This window comes from Thunnus maccoyii, chromosome 12, assembly GCF_910596095.1.
Source record: "Thunnus maccoyii chromosome 12, fThuMac1.1, whole genome shotgun sequence".
Classification (NCBI taxonomy): Eukaryota; Metazoa; Chordata; class Actinopteri; order Scombriformes; family Scombridae; genus Thunnus; species Thunnus maccoyii.
This window is the reverse complement of record NC_056544.1, coordinates 33,605,947-33,629,154: the sequence shown is the minus strand read 5'-3', so window position 1 is coordinate 33,629,154 and position 23,208 is coordinate 33,605,947. Positions and strand designations below refer to the sequence as shown.

The window sequence follows — 23,208 nt, the reverse complement described above, 5'->3', positions numbered from 1 at the left end:
ACCGACCAAACAGTCCACGACTTACCTTCAAAATACTTACCTACCTCTTATACCTTAATGCCTACCTCATCTCTCATGGGTGTCAAGATTTTTCGAAAAGTCACTCCATGGGTGGTACGAATAGACTCCAAATGACCTGAAACGTGCTCCTAAATACTTTCTGCGTGCTCGATTTCGGCCTCCACACTTGCTGAAATTTTCATCCCATTCATTTCCAATGGGGAGGACATTTTGCTCTATAACTTGGGAACCAAATGTCGTAGAGACTCGGGAGTGGATGGTGTCAGACATAATTCGGGGGCTCTGAACACGCCAGTCTTAGACCCATGTCTCTACGACCTTCCGTTCCTGAGATACAGCCATTTCAAAAAATACCTGAATTAGTGGGGATGGAGCTTGGTTCCAAGTCTCTATGACCTCCCTATCAAACATTATTCACATTTGTCCCGTTTTGTCCAGCGAGACAAACCTCGTTTTACCCCCATACCTAACCCTAACCCCTAACCCTAACCCTAACCCCTAACCCCCCTAAAGTCTATTTCCAAGTCTCTATGACCTCAAGAAAAATGTATTCACCCAATACTCATCTTGGAGTGGTTTTTATCACTTATCCTTTAATTAAAGGTTTCTCTCATCTGGTTTGTGAAAAAATTTGAAGAGGACACTCCACTGAAACTTTAACAATCGTGAAGCAGGACTCCTCATGGTGTGCTGACATACTCTTTGAGACCAGATCAGTGATGATTTCCAAGTCACAACTATAACTAGCTCAAAAAAACTGACAAATTGTAACTTATGAAGTCTTATTTATTGACTGTCACATAGATGTTTATGGTATGTACATCACAAAAGGGTCTACATTGACAATTAACTTCACTATCAAAGGAAGTGACATCATACGTGTTGATTTATGAAACTGTTGTAATACAGAGAACTGATATATACCAACAACATAGATTGCAAATTGGATTTTTTAATACCTTCTCTGTAATTATGCATTTCGAAAGAAATAGCTGATAAGATTGAACTGCCTTCTGGATGGCTTGGTGTCTTGAAAATAGGATTTTAGATGACATGTTAGTTATACAAAGATATTTTCAATAGTGGGGAAATACTTAATTTGCTCATCTTGGAACTCTTACTATTATAAATATTTTAGATTCTCATGCTTGATGTGCATTGCTTTGTGTCCCTATGTTAAAATAATACATGTCAATATTTGTTTTGGCAAAACCACAGCAACACTCATCAATGACTTAATTCTTTACCACATATGCCAAACAAAACGTCCCCACAGACACACACACTCATGATGTTACAGAAACATACAAACAGTGATAACATACCTGAAAAAACCAACAAACTCAAGAGTTTCATGTTATACATAACATTTAAAGAGATCACAGCACTACAAATTCTGATATATTCCACAACAGAGCAACAAAATCAGTACAACACACTTGGTGCAAAGAAGGTACAGTTGTTTCTTTTGTTGTTGTTGTTGTTGTTGTTTTTCTTCAGAAACAATTTTCCTCCTTTTGTAGGTTTGTGGGTGTGAACATGTACAGATTGCAACATTCCCTATAAACCATACATCATTTTTTGCTTGCTTTCAAAAAAACATCTTATTTCCAGATAAGGGTAGATCATACTATCACATCATGCTTCTTAATTTTCCGTAATGCTGGGAATAGTACTAGTGTTTATTCATTTCTGTAGACCGAAAAGTTTCATCTACCAAAGAAAGCCTTAAGTTGTCCAGCATACCGCTGCAGCAGGTTACAAGGTTGTTGTTTTTTTTTCAGAAAAGGGGTTGGCTACATGCTGACTTGATGACTTATGCACCCATGTCTCTCACTTCTGCTTATTTTTTCCACCAGCTTAAGAGTCTTCTTACTCCAAACGCTGCGTAAAGTTCTCTGGGAAAAGTCCTTTTTCAGCACCAGCTCCCAGTGTTAACCAGTCATTTTCTTTGATCCCTGTGAGCCAGCCAGCATCCTGCAACAACAGCCACAGAAAAAAACATGATTACCTGTCTGAGTTCAAATCTTCAACCCCACTGACCCTATTAAGTGTTTAAGAATCATGTTGTTTGGTGTCACAACTATTGCAGCATTTGTACCATACACTCATGTTTATGTACAGATGTTCATTGATCTGTTGTGTTTACAACTGCTCTGTTAACTCCATCTTTCCAGGATGATGCTGGCCTTTCATCAGTGACATTAATGTCACTAATGAAAGGCTTTGCTTACCTGATCCTCTACAGAGGCAGTGGGAACCACCAACACCACATCACCTCTCTTCAGTTCTAGTTCATCAGAATTTGCAGCCTCAAAATCATGGATCGTCTCCACCTACAGGAGGAAAACACTGTCACCACTTCTGCTGTGACAACAAATTGGGCATATTAACCCTTTGAAGTGTATGCTGTTTTTGCTCATTTTTAATTTCCTTCATTTAGGGTTAGTTTGGGAACTTAGACTATTCAGAAATCTCCATCCATGAATGAATGATACATTATAATATGTGAATGAATTGAAGAGTGTCAGATGTTGATTGGACATTCTCAGTCTTAGTTATGTCACATGTAATGATTTTCATGTATTTGTTCACTCTTGCTGATCTGCTGACTGTAATTGTTCTTTAACAGCCAGCAACAATCAATATGTTTTGTGACATCATTGATATTAACTTGTAATGTCATATTTTGTGTGTTTACATGAAGGCAAATCTGTTTTATAGAGTTTCATTCTCCATTTGCATCTCAGCGCTTCCTGTTGACACACAGGCATGGATGTAGCTGTAAAAAGATCAGCTGGATAACTTTTACAACGTTTGACATTTTGAGATTACGAAATTGGACACAAATTGCATCCCTCTGGAGCAAAGCATTAAGCATTTAACCCAAAATACATTTGTCAAGTGTGTCGCCATAACAATTATCTCAAGAAAGTCCCACCTTGTACAAAAAGTCATCAGGAAGTCCTGAGACTCCACCGGACGGACTCATGTGTTTGATGGTTTGGTTTTCAGCAGTCACACCGTTGTCACTGATGGTGGTAGGAGAGATGATGTCAGCATCACGGTCATCATCACCTTCATTGCTGGAAGCAGGCTCAATTACCACAGACGGGATTGGCATCTTTTCCTGTGGAAGACAAACAGCTTTTAGCCCTCACATCAATAACTTTCACTTTCTCTCTTTATCACACAAACAACAGAATATTAGGTTAGGGTTAATATGATAATAGTAGTTTAAATTTACATCTATTTTGTACTCACATTTTATTTATTATTCAATATACAGGAGATATCCAATGATAAATGATTTACTGATACAACAGTACCTTAGGTGTATTAACATGCAAAAAAAAAACAACTAAAACTCTAGAATAAGATGATATTTACAGTTACAATCAAATTAAACTTGCAGCTCTCCATGTTAACACGAAAAGAAACTCAACAACAAAAGTAAAACTGGAGCCCAAAATAAGCAAAAAATCACCAAATAGACAATAAGATAAGTTAGAAAAATAAAATCAACCACCTTTCAATAAAACTTCCTAAACAGATGAAGAACTAACTAACCTGGTTACAAAAACTCCTTTGTGTTTGCTGATGATCCCCAACTGAACTTGAAATGAACTTTAACATTAATCAGAATTACTGAGTGATGATGATTGTATCATCATATCTGGTCATTTTCACAATACACTTTGACACATTTTTATCCTCTATTTAGTATCTATATCATGTGCTTTGATCTTGTATTTCTGTTTTACTCCTATGATTGCGTGATCCTCTCAATCTTACATTTGTCAAGACTGATTATGCTGAGTTTGGAAATATTTACCGAAGCTTCATCCACAGGACTTTCCTTCTTTTCCTCTGGAGCAGAAACTGATTCCTTTGTACACAAAACAAGTATTTAAACAATTGTTTTATTACATATCTGCTCTGACACTTTCTGAAATATTACTATACAATACAAAAAGAATTTTAACATCCTGTGATCTGGTTGTTAATGATTTACATTCATATATGAAGGCATACAATTAGTGCTCCAGTACTCACATGCAAAATTCCAAACAATACATGTTTAGGAAGTGGTGATTCACTCAAATCAAAAGCCAGAATATTAGCTGTCTCATCATTTCTAATTGATATAATAACTCAGTAATGGTCAGTTATGGTCATTGATGAAAGTTTAGTGATATTTACTGATGGAGCAGCTTCATTTGGAGATATTTCGGCCTCTTCAGCTGAAGGAGTCTGTGTGCAGACAGAAAATATTTCATTCCACAGGAACAAAAACTTTTTTAAAGTCACATGCTGAGTTAAGCATAGTTGTTAGCATCTGCTGCAGATCAGTTAAGTAATTCAGCAATTTTACAGATTAAACACCTGTGTAGGATCGACATTTTGGGCATCTAAGTGTATTTACGTTGGAAATTAATAGTTTTCAGTATCATTTAATCATATACACAATTCCATCTAGTAACAATTCCTATAGTATGACTGAATATTTTAGCATTACATAATGAACCTTCAGGCTCAACGCTTCTCATGAATGAAAAACAGTTCAGTATTCTGTAACACTGATATCTTAACTCTGACCTTTTCCTCAAGGACGTAGCTTCACATTTACACATCTTTAATTACATTAAACCAGGAAATGTTTAATGTGGAGTTCTTCCTTTTAATCTACTGATGAAAAGAATAACTCCACTGAAAATGGCATTTCCTCAAGTCAAAACATCAAAATACGAATATCAGCAAAATGAGTAAAATATTGTCAAGAACAATCATACACGCATGTTACATTGATTTGGACCAAAACTTAAATCATTCGGTGCTGTTTAAGTTTACTTTTAACTTTGTTTTAACTGTTAAACTGCTGCTCAAACATTTAAACCTTTATAGTCAGTATCAAACACAAAATGATTATATGATTAAACAAATAGTATTAGATTTTAAATTTAAACAATCGTCGACTAATAAATCTTCAATGATTACTAAACTCAGTTTGACTTTATCCTGGTAATTCAAAAATAATCAGATAAATTGCTGCTGTTATCTATGTAGCTGTTTTTGTTTGTTTGTTTGTTTGTTTTACAGATATTATAGTTTAGTATGCATAATGTAAAATGTACTCACAAACTCAAAATAACCACAAGATATATTCATAAGGCTCATTAGAAAACCCAAAAAACAGATGGATTTAAAACAAAAGAAGGCATATAGAATGGTGTTAATAGAACTAAATAAAAAAGAATGTAAACTACTTTATTTTTATTTTATACTGTATGTGTTTTCAGTCAAAATGTTCCATAAGTACTTCAATTATTCAATTGTTCAATCACTGTTGACAAAAATACTGCTTCAGTATTAAAATATACCTCACCAAGCTTGACCCTCTCCGACATATTCACTCAAAAATAACTGATTGAACTGATTCTTTTCAATCAACTAATGGTTTACACATTAGTTAAAGCTGTTGGTAACATGATCAGTCATGATGATGATGATGATGATGATGATGATAATCACAGGTACAGCCTGACAGACAGTTACAATGAGGTCTTGTTATCAAAACTCACAGCAAGTTTCTCCTCCTTTGGACTACCAGAGCTTTCTGCTGTGTCTTCCTCTCCAGTAGGGGGAGCTGCAGGCTGCTCCACCTCTTCAGCAGGAGGAGCAGCAGGCTCCTCCACCTCTCCAGCAGGAGGAGCAGCAGGCTCCTCCACCTCTCCAGCAGGAGGAGCTGCAGGCTCCTCTTGTGGCTCTACAGGTTCTGTCATGGCAGCAGCTTGTGTCTCAGAGGCTTCGTTCTTTTGCCAAATGTGCAAACAAAGACAGAGATCAACCCTTTTAACAGTTCCATAGTTGGCTGGTGGCACTTAATGCCACTGACATTTTGCACGAAATTCAGTGGCAGGCTCAGATTCTTATCAAGAGCTTTTACATGTCTAAATCAACCACTGATGAAGCTGGTTTTCTTCACATCTTACTTCATCACTTAAAAGTTAGAAGTTCCTCCCACATGGTACAAACATGTTCACAGCAGTGTCCGATACAAACTGCTACCAGGTGGAAAATGGTAAATGACCTGACAAAGAACTGACAGCAGAGTGGAACAGAGCTGATATCAGAACTAGATTAACATTTATACCAACAAGTCCTCCAAATTAAACAACCAAACAGGTCCGTTGACCACACACTCCAGTACAACACGTAGGCATGTAGGATTCCTAATCTGGTGCCTGCAGCAAAGTCCACTATTGGGTTAATGCCTCCATCCACCCCTCCTCCTCTGAATGAGGAAATCTGTCCACACATATATATGTCATCTCAACTGCACCATTGCGCTGGGTCACAATTATTTCAGCCACTAGATGGCAGCTGTCACTGAAACATAACTATATGTTGTTTTTGGGCAGCTGTTGTGTCATTTTTCTTGGAAGGACAATCCCATTTATAAATGATGAGAAAATAGAATATACATATATTACTTTGTTACAATCAGAGAAAGAGTTAACAGAATATATTCCTAAAGTTAAAAAAATGCAGATCAAACAGAGAAGAAATATATTTGACAGAAATCCTCACGAAAACTTACACAACTAAGAGATTAAAGGACAGAACTGCAAAACTTTTCAACAGAAAAAAAATACAATGAAAACACCATCACCATCATATAACTTAAATGACATATGATACATACTTTACCAAAAATATTAACTCACCATCTTATCAAAATCAGCAAAAAATGATGGGGCAGCTGCATCCTTCAGCGTGCATGTTTTAGAAATAGAGAAGAAGAGTCACAACTGGCAATCAAGACCTAGAAACACAATTATTTACAGAAAAGAGGGAAAAGTATTAAAAGATGGGACTTTTCTGGGAAAAAGGGTTTGATGATGTAACCATGCAGTTATGCTCAGTCTCCCAGAAAAATCTTTTATGTTTCAGCACCTAAAAAGACAGTGCTGACCTCTGACCTCTGCAGTGACTGAATACATTATATGTTTGGATACAGAGGATGAAATGATACCACAGCTCTGTCCTAATTTACCCAACACATCCTCATAATTAAACGATCAAATAGGTCGATTGTACCATGCACACCAGAACAACCCATAGGAGCGTTTTCTAATATGTTGCCTCTATTGGTGCTTTCCGAAACCATTACAAATCACTGTTAAAAAATAATGATGTTTTATGGTGTGATAGCACTGCGGTTAAGGTCTGGTTAGGTTTAGGCACAAAAACCACTTGGTTAGGGTTAGTGTAAAGATTATGGTTTGGGTTAAAATGATCACTTGAAATGTGGTGTGGGTTTGCACTTTCTTAAAGTTAAGCAAACTTTGTCATCATGGCAACAGTAAACACAACAACAATCATAGTGACAGTTTTTAAAAACTATCCTGACTCATATCTATCTCATCCATCCAAACCGCCACCTCCGAATATGGAAATTTGTCACCTTATATTAAGATACTCTGAACTGTATCACTTCTCCAGGTCATAATTGGCTGCTAGATGATGTCTGTCACTCAAACATAACTATAGGTAATTTTGGCCGGCTGAATTTTCGACCTATACTGTCGTTTTTCTTTTGAGGATGGGCTGGAATTACCACAAATGGTTGAATTTCTCATAGACTTTGGAATTGTTCCCTTTTGGGAGAGATCCCAATAAACTGCACATAAAACTATAAAACTTAACTCAAAACTGTAACAAACTTACTAACAGATCCTTCTAATTCAGTCTAATTCAGAAATGATCAAATGATCAAAGTAGGTAAAGCCTGTAATGAGTCATTGGAAAAGCCATCCAATTCACTGTTATTCTCTGTGCTGGAGGGTGATCACCTCCGAAACTTTGGGTTTCAAACACTGAAGAGGCTGACTGGTGGATAAACAAAATATAATGTAAAAGAAATGTATTTATCCATAATAATGATAATTATACATTTATTTAACAAAGTGATGTCTTTGTTTCTCTGCTCATCCAGTGTTTACTGTGTCTTCGTTATGCTCATAGGTAAAATTGTAAATAGAAAGTAAAACTTGCAGTCTTGGTCACTAAGAGTTAACTCAGATCTGAAAGGTTGAAACTTCTACTTCTACTGAACAGCAATCAATAAAAATATCAGAACTATCTGACTAAACCATGTGATAAATACCAAATGCTGCAAACACATTTTTAGATTGACTAGAAAATTTACCTGTGAAAATCCATTAAATTCTTTGTTCACCTAAATTAAATTGCAAAGACACAAGTTAGTATTAGAAGCCTTACGGTAAGATGAGTCTGAAATGTATTGTAAAGATGGATTTGATGTGAAAATGGTTTATGGAATGAACAAGCAAGCAAGAGGAGAGGCTGAGGAGCTCAGGTTGGGATCCAGGTGGGGTTGCTCAATCTGTGGGAAGGTAAAAGATAGATTTCTAGTCTACTCTATGCTAATATACCACACTGAGAAGGGGAGGAAGTCAAGTACCTCTTCCTTTTCTGTATCTAGCTCTTGGTACAACTTTCCAAATCTCCGGTTTGCAGCCTCATCTTCGGACATGTCTGAATTTTCTGGTTCTTTGTGAATTCTGGGAATGCTTACATCTTTAATTCCTTGTGCTGCTGTGCCAGAGAAGGACGCAGAGTTTTCTTGAGTGACAGAAGAGTAGAAGCCAATATTGTTACTGACTTCCTGCCAAGATGTGGTGTTGGTGGCAGGACCTTCAGTATCTGAAGGCGCTGCTGGGAGACTGTTGGCAAATGGATCTGTATCCCACCCAGTTCTTCCATCACTGGCGGCCACAACATCACCTTCTCCTGAGGTCTCAGCAAATGGATCACATTTAAAGCCACCCATCCTGTCTCCAAACTGTGTTTCAGCAAAGGGATCAGAATCAAACGCACCTCCTCCCTGTGTTTCAGCAAAAGGATCAGAATCAAACGCACCTCCTCCCTGTGTTTCAGCAAAGGGATCAGAATCAAACGCACCTCCTCCCTGTGTTTCAGCTGAAGGATCAGAATCAAACGCACCTCCTCCCTGTGTTTCAGCAAAGGGGTCAGAATCAAACGCACCTCCTCCCTGTGTTTCAGCAAAGGGGTCAGAATCAAATGCACCTCCTCCCTCTGTTTCAGCAAAGGGGTCAGAATCAAACGCACCTCCTCCCTGTGTTTCAGCAAAAGGATCAGAATCAAACGCACCTCCTCCCTGTGTTTCAGCAAAGGGGTCAGAATCAAACGCACCTCCTCCCTGTGTTTCAGCAAAGGGGTCAGAATCAAATGCACCTCCTCCCTGTGTTTCAGCTGCAGGATCAGAATCAAACGCACCTCCTCCCTGTGTCTCAGCAAAAGGATCAGAATCAAACGCACCTCCTCCCTGTGTTTCAGCAAAAGGATCAGAATCAAACGCACCTCCTCCCTGTGTTTCAGCTGAAGGATCAGAATCAAACGCACCTCCTCCCTGTGTTTCAGAAGGACTTGTGAGGTCAGGTTGTTTTTCTGGTGGCTTGTCTTCAGCTAAACAATTAATATTTTTATCTGCTGACACTGTTTGAGGCTGATCTGTGGCCTCACCATCAATTCTACTTTTTGCAACATCTCCCCGCTGGGGAGGATCTTCATATGAAAGTTCATCATCTGCACTTGCCCAGTCCCCACCCTGACCTCCATCACCCCATTCCTCAGCAGTCTCATACTCAGACCCAGACCCATCAGGAGACCTGGACCACTTCTCCCCTCTGTCCTCAGTGCTGTCCTGAATCTGTTCACCGTACTCGTTAGTGAAAATAAGTCCTGGGGTTGACTTCCTGCGGTCTTCCTTCCCTGCTACATCTCCCCCTGAATCTACCTGCTCTGTCTCAGCTTCATCACCTCCGACTGCAGAGGGATGGAGGTTGGGGTAAGTTAGAGGATTGTGGTCCCGGCTGCTAACCTCATCTTCAGGTGCTATGGCTGCCTCACTGTCCTGCGGATGAGGAAGTGTAGGTGTGTCTCCACCTGGCTGACAGGAGTCTCCCTGGGGCCAGCCCTGAGCCCCACTCTGTGCCCTGCCCTCCGCCCCCTCTGGCCCTGCAGCAGTGGCCCCAGGAGCAGTAGGGGCCCCAAGATCGGTGGGGGCCTCAGCTCCTGAAGCAGCATCTCCATTTGCTGTCACTGAACCAAAGTCAGCGGACCAGTCGGCGACAAAGCTGGTGTCTGCAGCCTGTTTGGGAGATTCAGGGAATTAAAGTTTGACAATCCCCGACTCGAAACCCACAATAATGAATCCGACTGGAAGGCCAGTGCATGGAGGTGAATAAATACTAAGTGTGTTTTTGTGTAGTTGATAGAAATGGTTTAAGAAAGTAGAGACTGGTTGCACAAAGACAGACTTTGACTTGCTCTTAGATCTAATTAACAGATTGAAGGTACATGTCTGAGTTTTGTGTTGAGTTGTTGCCTGCTTTCAGGAAGACTCGTTCACTGTGAATTCTGGATAAATTAAGACACTTCTAAAAATGAAAAACATGACCAACAGAGCTACAATACAAAAAAAGTGCATTCAGGTAGGAGTGTAATTTAGTCATTCAAATTTATTTTGAAATCAACAGTAAAACAGAAAACAAAGTCCCAACACAGGACTCATCTGGTGACCAGTGTTATCTTTGTGCAGCCAGTTCAGCTGTATAAATGAAGTGAATAAAATGATATATAGCAGAATGAACTTTAACACAGCACTCACTCTCCATCAGTCAAACAAATAGTGAAACAAATAGTGAAACAAATAGTGAAGATGTTGTGTTACAGTGTTGACTTACAGGCTGCACTGGTTGGGCGTTTGCCTTGAAAAACAAACAGAAAGACATTTAAGATGTTTCATATGTGCAGAACTGTTCATTTTTAAACTACACATTATTATTAATTCTCTAATCCCCCCATAAAGTGGGTTTTACCCTCCATTATAATTTGGGTGTAAATTTGGAGGATTAACTAAATGTTCATGCTTGTGGCATAATAGTATAAAATTATAATAGTTTTTTTTAGATTAAGACAGAAGACTTTACTCACCGACCACATATCCCAAGGCACAGCTGTCTGCAGGTGAGAGCACATTAATATGGTTAACAAAGTCAAGAAAACAAGTTTATACAGATTACTATTAACAGTCCGACAGCTCCTGATGGGATTAACAGGGACAGACTTCTGGTATATATATATATATATATATATATATATATATATATATATATATACATATGATATATGATATATATATACTTTATACATACGTATATAACAGAGGTTACACACTCACATACACACACTCTGTAGTCCTCTGTAGTACTTTGTACTGCCCCTGGACTCGTGATGTGTCACCTTTACTGACTGATGTTTTCTTTAATGACTCCCGTATATCCTGGTTTTGTTTATTTGAATCAGCTCTTCATTATTCGTCATTCAGTTCTGATTAAAAATTGATCAGATTCATAAGTTTTCTTGTATTGATCCACTTTTGTGTCATCTGACAGTTCCTTCCAGTAAAATGTAGTTTTCACACCATTCTACATCTATTTTAATAAGAAATGTGAATGTTATTGGTCAATTAAAGAATCGAACCTGTGGTATTGGTGAGACACTTTCGTCAGGCTGAAAAGCGTCAAAGTCCATGTCGAGAAGAGATTCTCCTGGTCTTTCATTGGGCTGTGGACAACAAAAAAACAAAAGTAGGTAACAGATAAACAGGTGTACAAGTACAAGTACAGGCTTTTGTTGCACAGTACAAGTTGTTGGAAAGAAAATGAGCATGAGTCTGTCATATCTCTACATTGCTGTTAGGAGTTGTTAATGTACACAGACCTGCGATGGTGAAGGCGCTGGTAAGAATTCTCCTCCAAACAGGTCGATGATCTGCTCCTCGGCCACCTCCTTGGTGGGGGTTACCTTTGGTGGTGGAGGCACCGGGGGTCCCTTTTTAAGCTGCCAAAACACAACCATGAGCAGATTTAATCAAGCAGAATTTCTTTACTTTTGTGATCAATTTACTGTTTGTGCTCTCAATCAAAGAGCATGGCAGGGGCATGTGGACAATGGTACAACACTCCATGTCATTTTAAAGGAGAAAAAACTCCTCCCAGTATATCATTATTATTAACACACACATTGCTGCAAAATATCAATGTTTACATGTAAACTTTAAGAAACCTTCTCCATAACAAGAGAGCCCATGTAGGGTGGTGAGCCCCATGCTGAGAAATTCAGTATTGTAATATGTTCCTTCCATTCATTCAGTTACTACAAGTCTACAGAATCAGCTAATGTACTTTTATGGAAACATGCTGTTTACTCTCAACGGCTTTATTTCCAATACGTTTCCTTTATCTATTTCTATGAATGTACAATTGAAATGTTTCTATAAATGTACCATTTTATTTATTTCTATAAATTAAACATTTATCTATTTCTATAAAGGTACTATTTATTTGACAGCTAAGAAAAATCAATCAACTAATCAAGACTCTTGACTCAAGAAATTCTTAGTGGACTAATGTTGATACATTTTTTCAACTAATCAATCTGGAGACTTCCTCCCATATTTTTAAAGATGTTTTACTGCAGATGACAGCAGTCTTTAAATCTAATGCTTATTAAATAAAAAAAATGGCTGTGGAATATAATCAAATTCTTACTCAACAGTTTCATTGCTGAGATCAGCAGATGTGATGACATCACTACGACATGAGCAGATTGTGAACACACACCCACTTTAAACATATAAACTATTGGTTTAAAGGAGAAAAACAAGGGAAGAATTTTACTAAAGCTGTCATGAATGTCCAATACATTTTCTACTTTGACCCCTCACACTTCCTGTAGTTATAAAGACTTTTAACAGATGCTCAAGTGTGTTCATTTCAGTTTGTTTGCAACTCATCTGTTGTCACTGTGATGTCACTGCATTCCCACGTGTCAGCGATGAAGTTGGTAACATGTTTTAATAATCAATGGGATATATTGACCAATTATTAAGTATTATTAAATCTCTTTAATTTTACTTAAAAAAGATAAAGATACATTAGTGCATATTTTCCAGGAAGTATGAATTGTGCACTTCAGTAAAACATCACTAATCCACTAAAAATGTCTTAGCCAACCAAGACTAAATAAAGCTCATACAGATGACTCTGCTACAGCGCTACAGAGGTTCACCACCACCAACTCAATGTGACATGGTTACTTACCATGGCACCACACCAGACATGAGCAGGATGGAGACATATGACACGTCAGTATGACAACAGGCTGAAGATGCTTCCAGGAAGCATCAGTGTTTAGTTTGATGATCTGAAGTCTACAACACACACGACTACAACATGATGGAGGATGATATATTCTACAACACTGGTTCCCAATACTTTATGTGTAAGTAACAGGTAACTTTATGTCAACTGGACCCGGCTGCATTAGGACTCCATCAGGACTCGTTCAGCACATTTGTCCACTAAAACGTTTCAGAAGCAGAGCAGAAACATCTATACTGTAGTCTAGAGTTGTTTTACTGACAGTTTTTGTATTGTAAAGGAATATGGACAACACATCTGCAGCTTATTAAAACAGTAATTGATGTTTTAAGTACTGTAAAACTGTTTTAGCTGTATCATCATTGTGCTTGCCAAGCAAGGGTTGTGGGCTGTATGGAAGTAAACTTAAGAAGACAAGCTTTTCTTGTGATCACACATTTAAAATATTAATATATCTCTTAACTTGTATTTGTTTCTTTAGACAATATTGTGATCATAAAATAATGACAATAATTGACATTACAGTGAAACAGGCTGTAGCAGCTTAGGTCAGATGAAGTAAAAGTTCAGAAAAGGAACACTTAATGCTTAATCTTAATGTTTCCTCTATTTTATTACATGTTCATCTCTTCCTTTTCTCGCTTCAAACTTAATCAACTGGCTGAGGCCGTTCATTCTTTCAGTTAAACCAGTCAGATTTCACCACAAATTCTGTGAGCAAATCATCTCGTTACTGTCAAACTTTAAAACCGCTGCTGTCAGCTGTCATTTCAGTGTCAACACTCCTCCACCATTTTCGCCTCAGTGTTCATCAAATCCACTGAGCCCATCAGAGTCCTGCTCCTCATCTCATTCATCCAGATCTTCGGCCCGAGCTCGCAGCTCTTCACCACCACTACTGTCAGCTCTTTGCATCATCCCGCTTTAAAATGGGGACATCACAGTTGTATCTAAACACCGAAGAACTCACATACTTCGTCAGCTTTCCTTATTATGTACAATATGTCACATACATTTAATTTTTCTTTAAACCTCTCTTTCAATTCAGTCTCTTAAATATACATTTTAAGTCAACTGTCAATAAATATCAGCATTTACATACATTCATAGTGAATTTCTGGCTTCAGAGATGTGAACTGAACAAGAGTGTAAAGAAAGTGGAGATGAGAAAAGAGCAGCAGTGAGACGCTTTGGGCTCCGAGCTCATGGACATGAACATACCAGCTGTGACCACAGCAGACTGCCTCCAACAGCCATGATGCAGCCGAATCCAGTGGACTTTAAACATAATGCTGACTGTCCCTCTTCTGGTTGTTTGGATACAGTACAGTCATGTAAAACACTGTTGAACTAAAACGCTCTGTGAGTCTGACGACTGCTAACTAAAAATGTTTACAATTCAAACATAGAAAGTAAAAAAGATTTCTCGCTCCAGTCCACCTGGATGATTGTGACAAACATTCACAGATGTATCAATAAACTTTGTTTTTGAGATGTTTCAGAGGTGCACAGTTCCACATGTGCACCGTTTCTGCTGAAGTGTTATGAAGGCTGAATTTTGAACTACTGTCGTTTAGTTATTTTAAAACTCTCTACAGCATCCAGATAGAGTTAGTCCAACTCATCATAAATAGTTAGCTAATGTTAGCATAATTGTCAACAAGTGGAACTGACTAGGAACCAATGCTCTAGAAAGAAACTGTATGTCTTCACATATAGATGCATATTTGTCCAAATACATTTGACAAACACGTAAATGCTATTGAAGCTATCACCGACAATGAGAGATCGAATACACAAGGCAATATTCTACTTCAACATATCTATTGTTATATATTCACTCAACACATACAGTAACACAGACAAATGACAAAAAAACTGCAGTTACATATTCACTCACCAATGAACAGACAAAAGTGTGCAGCAAAGAAAAACAGCCACAGAAAGTTAATGTGAAGGTTCCTGTTGATGAATAGTTGGACTGAACCAACAAGCGATCAGTTCTGATGACAGTAACACAGAAAAAATAACTCTCTGCTATATTATCTTTTTTTTTTAAAACAAGACAACTTAAAATAACTTTGTCCAAGACTGTGGTCAAAATGAAAAAAAAGGTTTTTTGATTGGGAGAGCTCATCTGATGCTGCCACAGTTACAGTGATAAAAATAATGCATTTGAATATTTCAATTATTTATTGATTTGCTTAAATTACCAATAGCAAGGCTATATTTAAGACATGTTTAAACTATTACTGTGTGTTTCTGAACAGTGACGTCACAAAAATCCATCTTGTACTCCACCTGTAAAGGCTCAGAAGTTAAATGTTTCACTAAAGAGTTATATGTACACACAAAGTGTTTATGATAATTAAATACATATAATGAATTTTCTGTCCAAGGAGGACTGGTTTCAGTCCTGGTTTAACTCTGAAGAGGACTGGTTTCAGTCCTGGTTTAACTCTGAGGAAGACTGGACTGAGACATTTCATAAATACACACTTTGGATCAACTAGGATTAGATATAGCTGTTGTGGGGATCTGGATCCAGTCAGAATAAGATCTACCTGTATTGGGGATCTGAACCCGGTCAGGATTAGATCTACTTGTATTGGGGATCTGGATCCAGTCAGGATTAGATCTACCTGTATTGGGGATCTGGACCCGGTCAGGATTAGATCTACTTGTATTGGGGATCTGGATCCAGTCAGGATTAGATCTACCTGTATTGGGGATTTGGGCCGTGGAGGTCCAGGTGAGACGGGGCGGAGCATGTGATTGGAGCTGGCATCTGGGCTCTCAGGTGGACTCTCATCTTCTGGTGGTGAAGGCGTTCTGGCAAGCCGCAGTGGTCCTGAATCACTGAGGGAGTAGATACAAACCACATGAACACAGGAAGTCAGAATGTGATTGGCTGGATGCAATATACGTCTAACAGAGAAACACATCTAACAAAGAAACACATCTAACACAGAAACATGTCTAACAGAAACACGTCTAACAGAAACATGTCTAACAGAAACACGTCTAACAGAAACATGTCTAACAGAAACAGGTCTAACAGATGGTGGTAACTTATATATCATATTTCTAAGTGCACAATAAAGTAGGAATGCAGGCTTTGTAACAAAGAAATAGATGTAAATTAATGAATGTTTCATACACACATCACATCATCTCTGATTATCTAAATCCTGATTATTCTGTAGGCATTCAGGACATAAAACAAGGGGTTAACCCTAAAATTACACAACTTCTAACATCAGAACATCTTTAAAAAATGATCGCTCACAAAAAAACACAATGGGATTTTAATGTATGAGAAACTTCCGTATATCACAGTAATGACAAAAAAAACTGTCTTTAGTATCAAGAAAACTACAGATTGTATTTTCATTATAAAAGTTAATCTCAGCAACCTGGTACCCAAACTTCCAGTAATATGATTACATATTCATTTAGATATAGAGGTGCTGTATAGTGGAATTTCAGTATGTATTTTCGATGATTCATTATCTTTGTTTACTACTAAAAACATCTTAAACAAACTTGATATATATATATATATATATATATATATATATGTTTATATAGTTTCCTACCTGTATATCTGTGTGGGTGTTGTGCATTTAACACTTCATAACTGGAATATTTTGAAAATCTGACCCTATGAAAAGTGAATAGATTTGTATAGTGAAAGCTTGCACTGACCTCGGTGCTCCTTGGATGGTGAACATTTTGTCAGAATGCTGCTCAGCAAGTTGAGTCATCACTTCATACAGCTGCCTACACACCTGGAGAAAATGTTAAATTAATTTAGATTATAAGGATAAACAGTAAATTCAACAACAATCACACGGTTTCTCAATTTTATTGACCTATACATGAAACAACTTTAAACTTCCACAGATGTGACGTCCAGATAACATGTGAGGTCACATTGGTCACATGACCTTCACCGAAGGGAAAGCACAATGCTATCGTCTGTTAATAATTACATGACAAAGTGTCTAAAAACAACTGTTTCAGTGGAATCAAACACTGACCCCTCCCCCACCTCACCAGAGAAATCTCACGGTGAAACTTTGCCTCCAGATTTGTCACACTCTTGTAAGTGCTGATGTAGAATCCGACCCGGCTGCACAGCAGAAAGACAGAAAGTGTTAGAGCTGCTGATTTGATCGTTAGATTGAACTTTTCTTTAGTAAACTTCTTTTCCTCAGTGTGTCTCTGAACTGAACAGTCCAGTCTGAAGTGATAAGTGCCAAAACTGACAGGATCTACAGTGATGAGAGTTACAGTTCTGCAAACACATGAGGACTCTGCAGCTTCAGTATAGAGGTGGTTTATCACAGAAATTTGACTTTCAGTGAAATGTTGGGACTTTAAATGTCTCATTAATTCATGGTGTCAGCCAGGCTGATTAGTCAGAGAGGACTGCTTGAATCATTCAGCATCAAACACAAACCACATACTGCAGCCCAGTTTCCATAGAAACATGTAATCAAACTGTACACACTGTAGTGGTTATGCATCACTCTTCCTGTTCAGCAATAACAGATCTTGGCATATCAGACAGGTGTGTATATAATTCGGCTCACCTGTCCCAGAGAGTGGGCAGTTCATCCTGCAGACCAACATTCAGCTCATCAAACACTCTCTGGGCCTTCTTCAACTCATCCTCTGCCTGCAAACACAGATCAAAGTAAAATAATACACCTGTACAGGTGACATGAATAGGTGAAAACCTGCCTCCTAAAACAGGTAAAAATTTTACACATATCATCAAATCTTTGCAGTTTCTGTGAATAAGGACTCCACAGCACTGGATCATTGATCAGCACAGAGCAGATTAAAGGCCTTTACACACTGGGGGCCTTTTTTTTGTGCGATTAATTAGCATGTCGATATGTTTTTTCAAACTGTTGTTTTTGTCATGAGCACTTTCACACAGAGCGTAAATATTATGACAGATTTTTTTTTCAGAATGAGGTTGAATTTTCTGAGTTTTCACACAGTGAATAAAAGTAAAAACCAATCATGAAGCATAATCTGCACAGACAGCTGTTTGCCGCGAAGGCCCATGTGGGGTGTTGAATATCCCGCTGTATGTGTTTCTCACTTATTTATCATATCTACATTGATTGATCAGCTCCCGGTCTGTCTGTGAGCTGCCTGTAGGTTCACTCCCTACAGTGGGCAGAGAAATAAAGCCAATGAATCAATACATTGATGTATCATGTATCATATGCATTAGGGATGTGCAGAGAGCCCAGTATTTGTATTTGTATCTATATTTGTTGAGACAGCAAAATTATTTGTATTTGTATTCAAATAAAAGTGGAAAGAGACTTAAAAATCCTGTTTTTGTTTTTATTACGATTTTAATTTTAGAAAATTAAAGTGTTACAATGAGTGTTCATGAATAAACTACCTGACAAAGGAGGTCTCCCAGATCATAGATGACTGCACTGACTACTGAGCTAACAGACCTCTACCTAGTTATACACCTATAACACAGAGACAGCACAGTGTGTGACGTGTAGGGAAGAACTTCAAAGGCCATTATTTCTTTGCACTTTTCATTTATGGGCTATTTTTTACAACCTAATTTTGTGGAAAGGAGAAGGGGAACAACAGGTTATGGAGAGTCCCTTGGGAGCACTCTGTGTGTGTTAGTAACTCAGCTTTATCTCTGGGGAACACCCCCAACTCTGGGAGTGATGTCAGAATAAGGAAATGTGCATCATGTAGCAGGTGGATGTGACTCCCCTTGTTGAGACCTGCTGATAGACGTCACAGCAGAGCAGAGGAGAGACACTGAGATAGTGATGTAACCAACCTGCAAACTGGTATTTGACATGTTTAAAATATTTATATATGTATGAAACAAATGTTCGTAAAAAAAACCCTAACCCTAACCCACTATTTGTGCTTTGCCGAATAACGTATTTGGGCACACCCCTAATATGCATCATCATCATCATGTATTTATAAATACAAACACTGTGGATTTCTTCCCGTGGAGCCGACATGCAAACTGTTTTGGTTCAATAAGCTGTCAGTCAGCCTGATGAAGCAGTTTGTCTTCTCGGCTCATCAGGAGCTGCAGCTGACAGACGGCTGCTTCTGTGGACAGAGATGCTGAATGCAGGTCGGAGATCATCATCCAGTGATGATGATCTTGTCCTCCTCCCCCTCACTCAACAAAAGAAGAGGACAGCATTATATCAATTCAGTCCACACCGACTCCGACCTGCGTTCAGTGCCTCTGTATTAAAGAATGTGTGATGATATAATAACAAATAACAATAATGCGTTTTATTTAATTATGGTCTCAGGTTGTATTAAAAATACTAACACACACACACAAACTGTTATTAACTCTGCACAAGTCTAACTACATCATTCTTTAGTTTTTTTCTCATATGTTCCAAACATTCATAATAAACATTATGACTGATTGATCAGTCATCATATCATCCTAATCAATCATCTTGAAAAGTGGGTTGTTTTTTCGACCGTTTTTTTAAAACTGGTTCAAAACAAACATCAAAGGGAGAAAGTTTGACGTCAGTCTTGGAGATCGTGTGTCTGAGGAACATGACAACTGCTTTGGGGTTCCACAAGGGAGCTGCCTTGGTCCATTATTGTTCTCACTATACATGCTGCCACATGGTGACATCATCAGAGAGCACAATCTATGTTTCCATAGTTACACAGATGACAAACAACTGTACATCTCCACTGAACCAAATGATGCTGCAGCTATAAACTCCATTACTACCTGTCTTCTGGCAATAAATAAATGGATGAGCAATAATTTCTTAAAGTTAAATGAGGATAAAACTGAGATTTTTCTAGTTGACCCCAAAAACAAACAGATAAATGCTGTTTAATAATCTGAGGAAATTAACTCCCTGGATTAAATCTGAGGTTATAAGTCTTGGTGTTATTATAAGTTTCAGGTCCCACATTAACAAGGTGATGAAAATATCATTTTTCCACCTTAGAAACACAGCAAAAGTTCGACCATTTATAAATCAAAAAGCTGCTGAAAAACTGACTCATGCCTTCATTTCAAGCTGATTTCATTACTGTGATGCACTTTTTACTGGCCTCCTGAAAAAAACCGCCCACTCTCACTCCCAACTCGTCACATATGGAAGCTTGGTCAGGACCCCTTTAGCATCATTTTTCAACGTGGAGGGTAGTCTGATAGACTTCTGTTGAACTCCCACAACATCTGAAATAGATGCCATGAGACCGATGACGTCAAGTGACAAATTTCAGCCTGGTCACCAGAATAAAACTTTGGCTTTGTACATTTCTGCAAACCACAGATACGTTGAATATCTACATTTAAACACCTGTAATATGGAGTATATCAACATTTCAACAATATGTATCATATCAACATTTCTGAAGTGATGTACTTCACATGACATATATATAAGCTGACTTTCTTATTAGGAGGTAGAGGGTTTGAGACCACCTCGCCATTTTAATTCTATTTTTTATTTTAACCCAAACCATGATCATTTCCTAACACTAACCAAGTGGTTTTTGTGCCTAAACCTAACCAGACCTTAACCACAGCATTGTCACGCCATAAAATATAATTATTTTTTAACAGTGACTGCCGTGATACTGCACATTGAAAAATGATGCTAAAGGGGAACCCAATGTGTTAAAAAGTGGAGTCACGGGATCCTGACCAAGCTTCGGTCTGTGATGAGTTGGAAGTGAGAATGTGTTACATACAAAACCCTTAATGGGCTAGGTCCAAGCTACATTGTTAACTGCCTTGTTAACTATTTGCCTTCAAGAACACTGTGATCATCTGCTGCTGGTTTACTGGAGATTCCAGCAACAGCTGAAAGAAAATCGGGGATGTAGCTTTTGTCAATTACGCCCCAAAACTATGGAAACACTACCGATAGATATCAGGGAAGCAGCTCGCTAGATATTTTTAAAAGGAAAATAAAAATGTATCTCTTCATTTTTAACTAGCTTTCCGCTCAGTCTGCTTTGCATTTATGCACTACTGCACTTTATTTTATACATTCTATGTATTCTATGTTTTAATTTGTTTTTATTATATTTTACACATTCTATGTATTTTTAGTTTCACTCTATCTATTTTATCTTATTTTTATTATCAAGTGGATTTTATTCTATTTTCACTTTATTTTATCTTATTTCTATTATTATTATCAAGTGGATTTAATTTTCCATCTTATGTTACATGGGTGCTGAGGTCAGTGGTTGGTAGGTTTGAGAAAAGACCGTGGTGTGTTTTTTAACCCCCGCAGCACCACTAAGGGTGGTGTTTTTCTGGGGCAGCTTGGGGTTGCACCTGACACAGATCAGACCCACAGCGAGGTTAAACCCATGGGAAGATGTTCTGGGGTAAATGAAAGAAGCATATGTTGGTTAATCAAGACTGGTGGTGAGTCTGTGTCCGTTGGGAAAAGAGAGGTTCTGCTACGCTTATGGCTTCAGAGACCTCGGCGCTGATTTATAGATTGTGTACACATGGTGAAATACTTCCTGAGTTTTCGCTTATTAAGTCTCAAATTACCACCACTGAAGTACGCATGCTGTGTATTGTATTTTCCCTTTATTTAATCTTATTTTTAGTAATGTTCCTAATGTTCACCCTCATCAAGTGGGTTTTATGTCCACAAACACTCAGCACTTAGTCATCTTCCCCCTTCCTTTCCCCTTTTTATTCAATATATTTGTGTGGTGTTGTTCCCTCCTTTTCCTTTATTATTTTGGTATATTTTGTCATGAAATAAAGGGACAGGTTGACACATACACTGTACTGCACTGAAAAGCCCACTGAGATAGTCTATGTGCATACTAACTTCCACACCAGGTGCATCAAGCTGTACAGACTGATAATTACACCTTGAGGTGGACGGGCAGTCCACGCCTGTACTTGAAGAGTTTACCAACTTTTATGTAAACAGTGTTACGGCTCTTGTCAATCAGATGTATTTGTCTCTTTAATATCTTATGTTACATTCTTTTTTTTTTACATGCTTTTATGTTTTTTTTATGTCCTTTTCATGTGAAGCACTTGGTGCGTGTAATTTCTTTTGTTGTAAAGCACTTTGAGCTGCATTTGTTGTATGAAAGGTGCTATAAAGTTATTATTATTATTATTATCATTATTATGTGATGACTGATTAAACAGTTCAACAGAAACAGACTGTTGAACTGTTCATTGTGTCACATGATGAGATTTATTCATCTGGGCCTTTAACTTCTCGAGCTCTAGCATTCAACAGTTTTAATCAAAGACGAGTCGACTAACCTTCATCATCTTTCGGTCGTTCTTCATCCCAGAAGTCTGTAGAGTTTCCACATGATGCCGAGCGCTGTCATAGTCAATGAGTTTACGACTTCTTTTGGCCACACGATTCTGAAACATCACCAGGTTTCAGCTTTCAGACGATCATTCAGCTTCTACATCAACATGTCAATATTTTTGTTCCCATTACAAACTGTTACCTTCAGGTCTGGAAACTGCTGCAGGTACGCGTCCAAATTCAGCAGCGTCGAGTCCACCAGTTTGTTATGGAAGTCTTCCCACAGTGCATCACAGTCCTGCGGGAAAACACACAGCTCATCATACCGCAACACATCAAAATGTCTCATTGTCCACACATCTACTCTGTGATGTCACTAGTAACAAACTCAACTTTGTGCAGCCATCAAGATGTGCTGACGTGCTACGGTAAGCGTATTGTATCATTTCCGGTTGCCGACTGTGTCTACTGATAGCGTTGTTGCTGCTCTCAACTCAGTTGATTTTCCTATATATATATCACATTACTGTGGATTAATACCTGCTGTATATTTAAACTTTCGCTAGTTCTACACAAGCAGTCTCAGCGCTTTTCTC

The 23,208-nt window shown here is 38.2% G+C and overlaps 1 protein-coding gene across 7 annotated transcripts in view; it reads right to left on the bottom strand.

Moving 5' to 3' along the window:
• Positions 1 to 789: 789 nt before the first annotated feature.
• The window catches only part of amph (amphiphysin), a 32,392-nt gene continuing 9,973 nt past the window's right edge, over positions 790 to 23,208 (bottom strand). For 2 of the 7 annotated variants that reach the window (XM_042429933.1, XM_042429936.1), the window contains 18 exons: positions 22,815 to 22,910; positions 22,618 to 22,725; positions 17,894 to 17,979; positions 17,355 to 17,430; positions 17,004 to 17,086; positions 16,016 to 16,154; positions 11,854 to 11,973; positions 11,614 to 11,697; positions 11,065 to 11,091; positions 10,815 to 10,838; positions 8,510 to 10,219; positions 6,750 to 6,791; positions 5,604 to 5,834; positions 4,225 to 4,275; positions 3,857 to 3,910; positions 2,963 to 3,151; positions 2,256 to 2,357; positions 790 to 1,998 (listed from right to left, as the gene is read on the bottom strand). In XM_042429933.1, coding sequence (XP_042285867.1) covers positions 1,894 to 1,998; positions 2,256 to 2,357; positions 2,963 to 3,151; positions 3,857 to 3,910; positions 4,225 to 4,275; positions 5,604 to 5,834; positions 6,750 to 6,791; positions 8,510 to 10,219; positions 10,815 to 10,838; positions 11,065 to 11,091; positions 11,614 to 11,697; positions 11,854 to 11,973; positions 16,016 to 16,154; positions 17,004 to 17,086; positions 17,355 to 17,430; positions 17,894 to 17,979; positions 22,618 to 22,725; positions 22,815 to 22,910 — 3,327 coding nt within the window. In that variant the 3' untranslated portion in view covers positions 790 to 1,893. The other 5 variants (XM_042429934.1, XM_042429937.1, XM_042429938.1 and 2 more) reach the window with 5 other exon arrangements.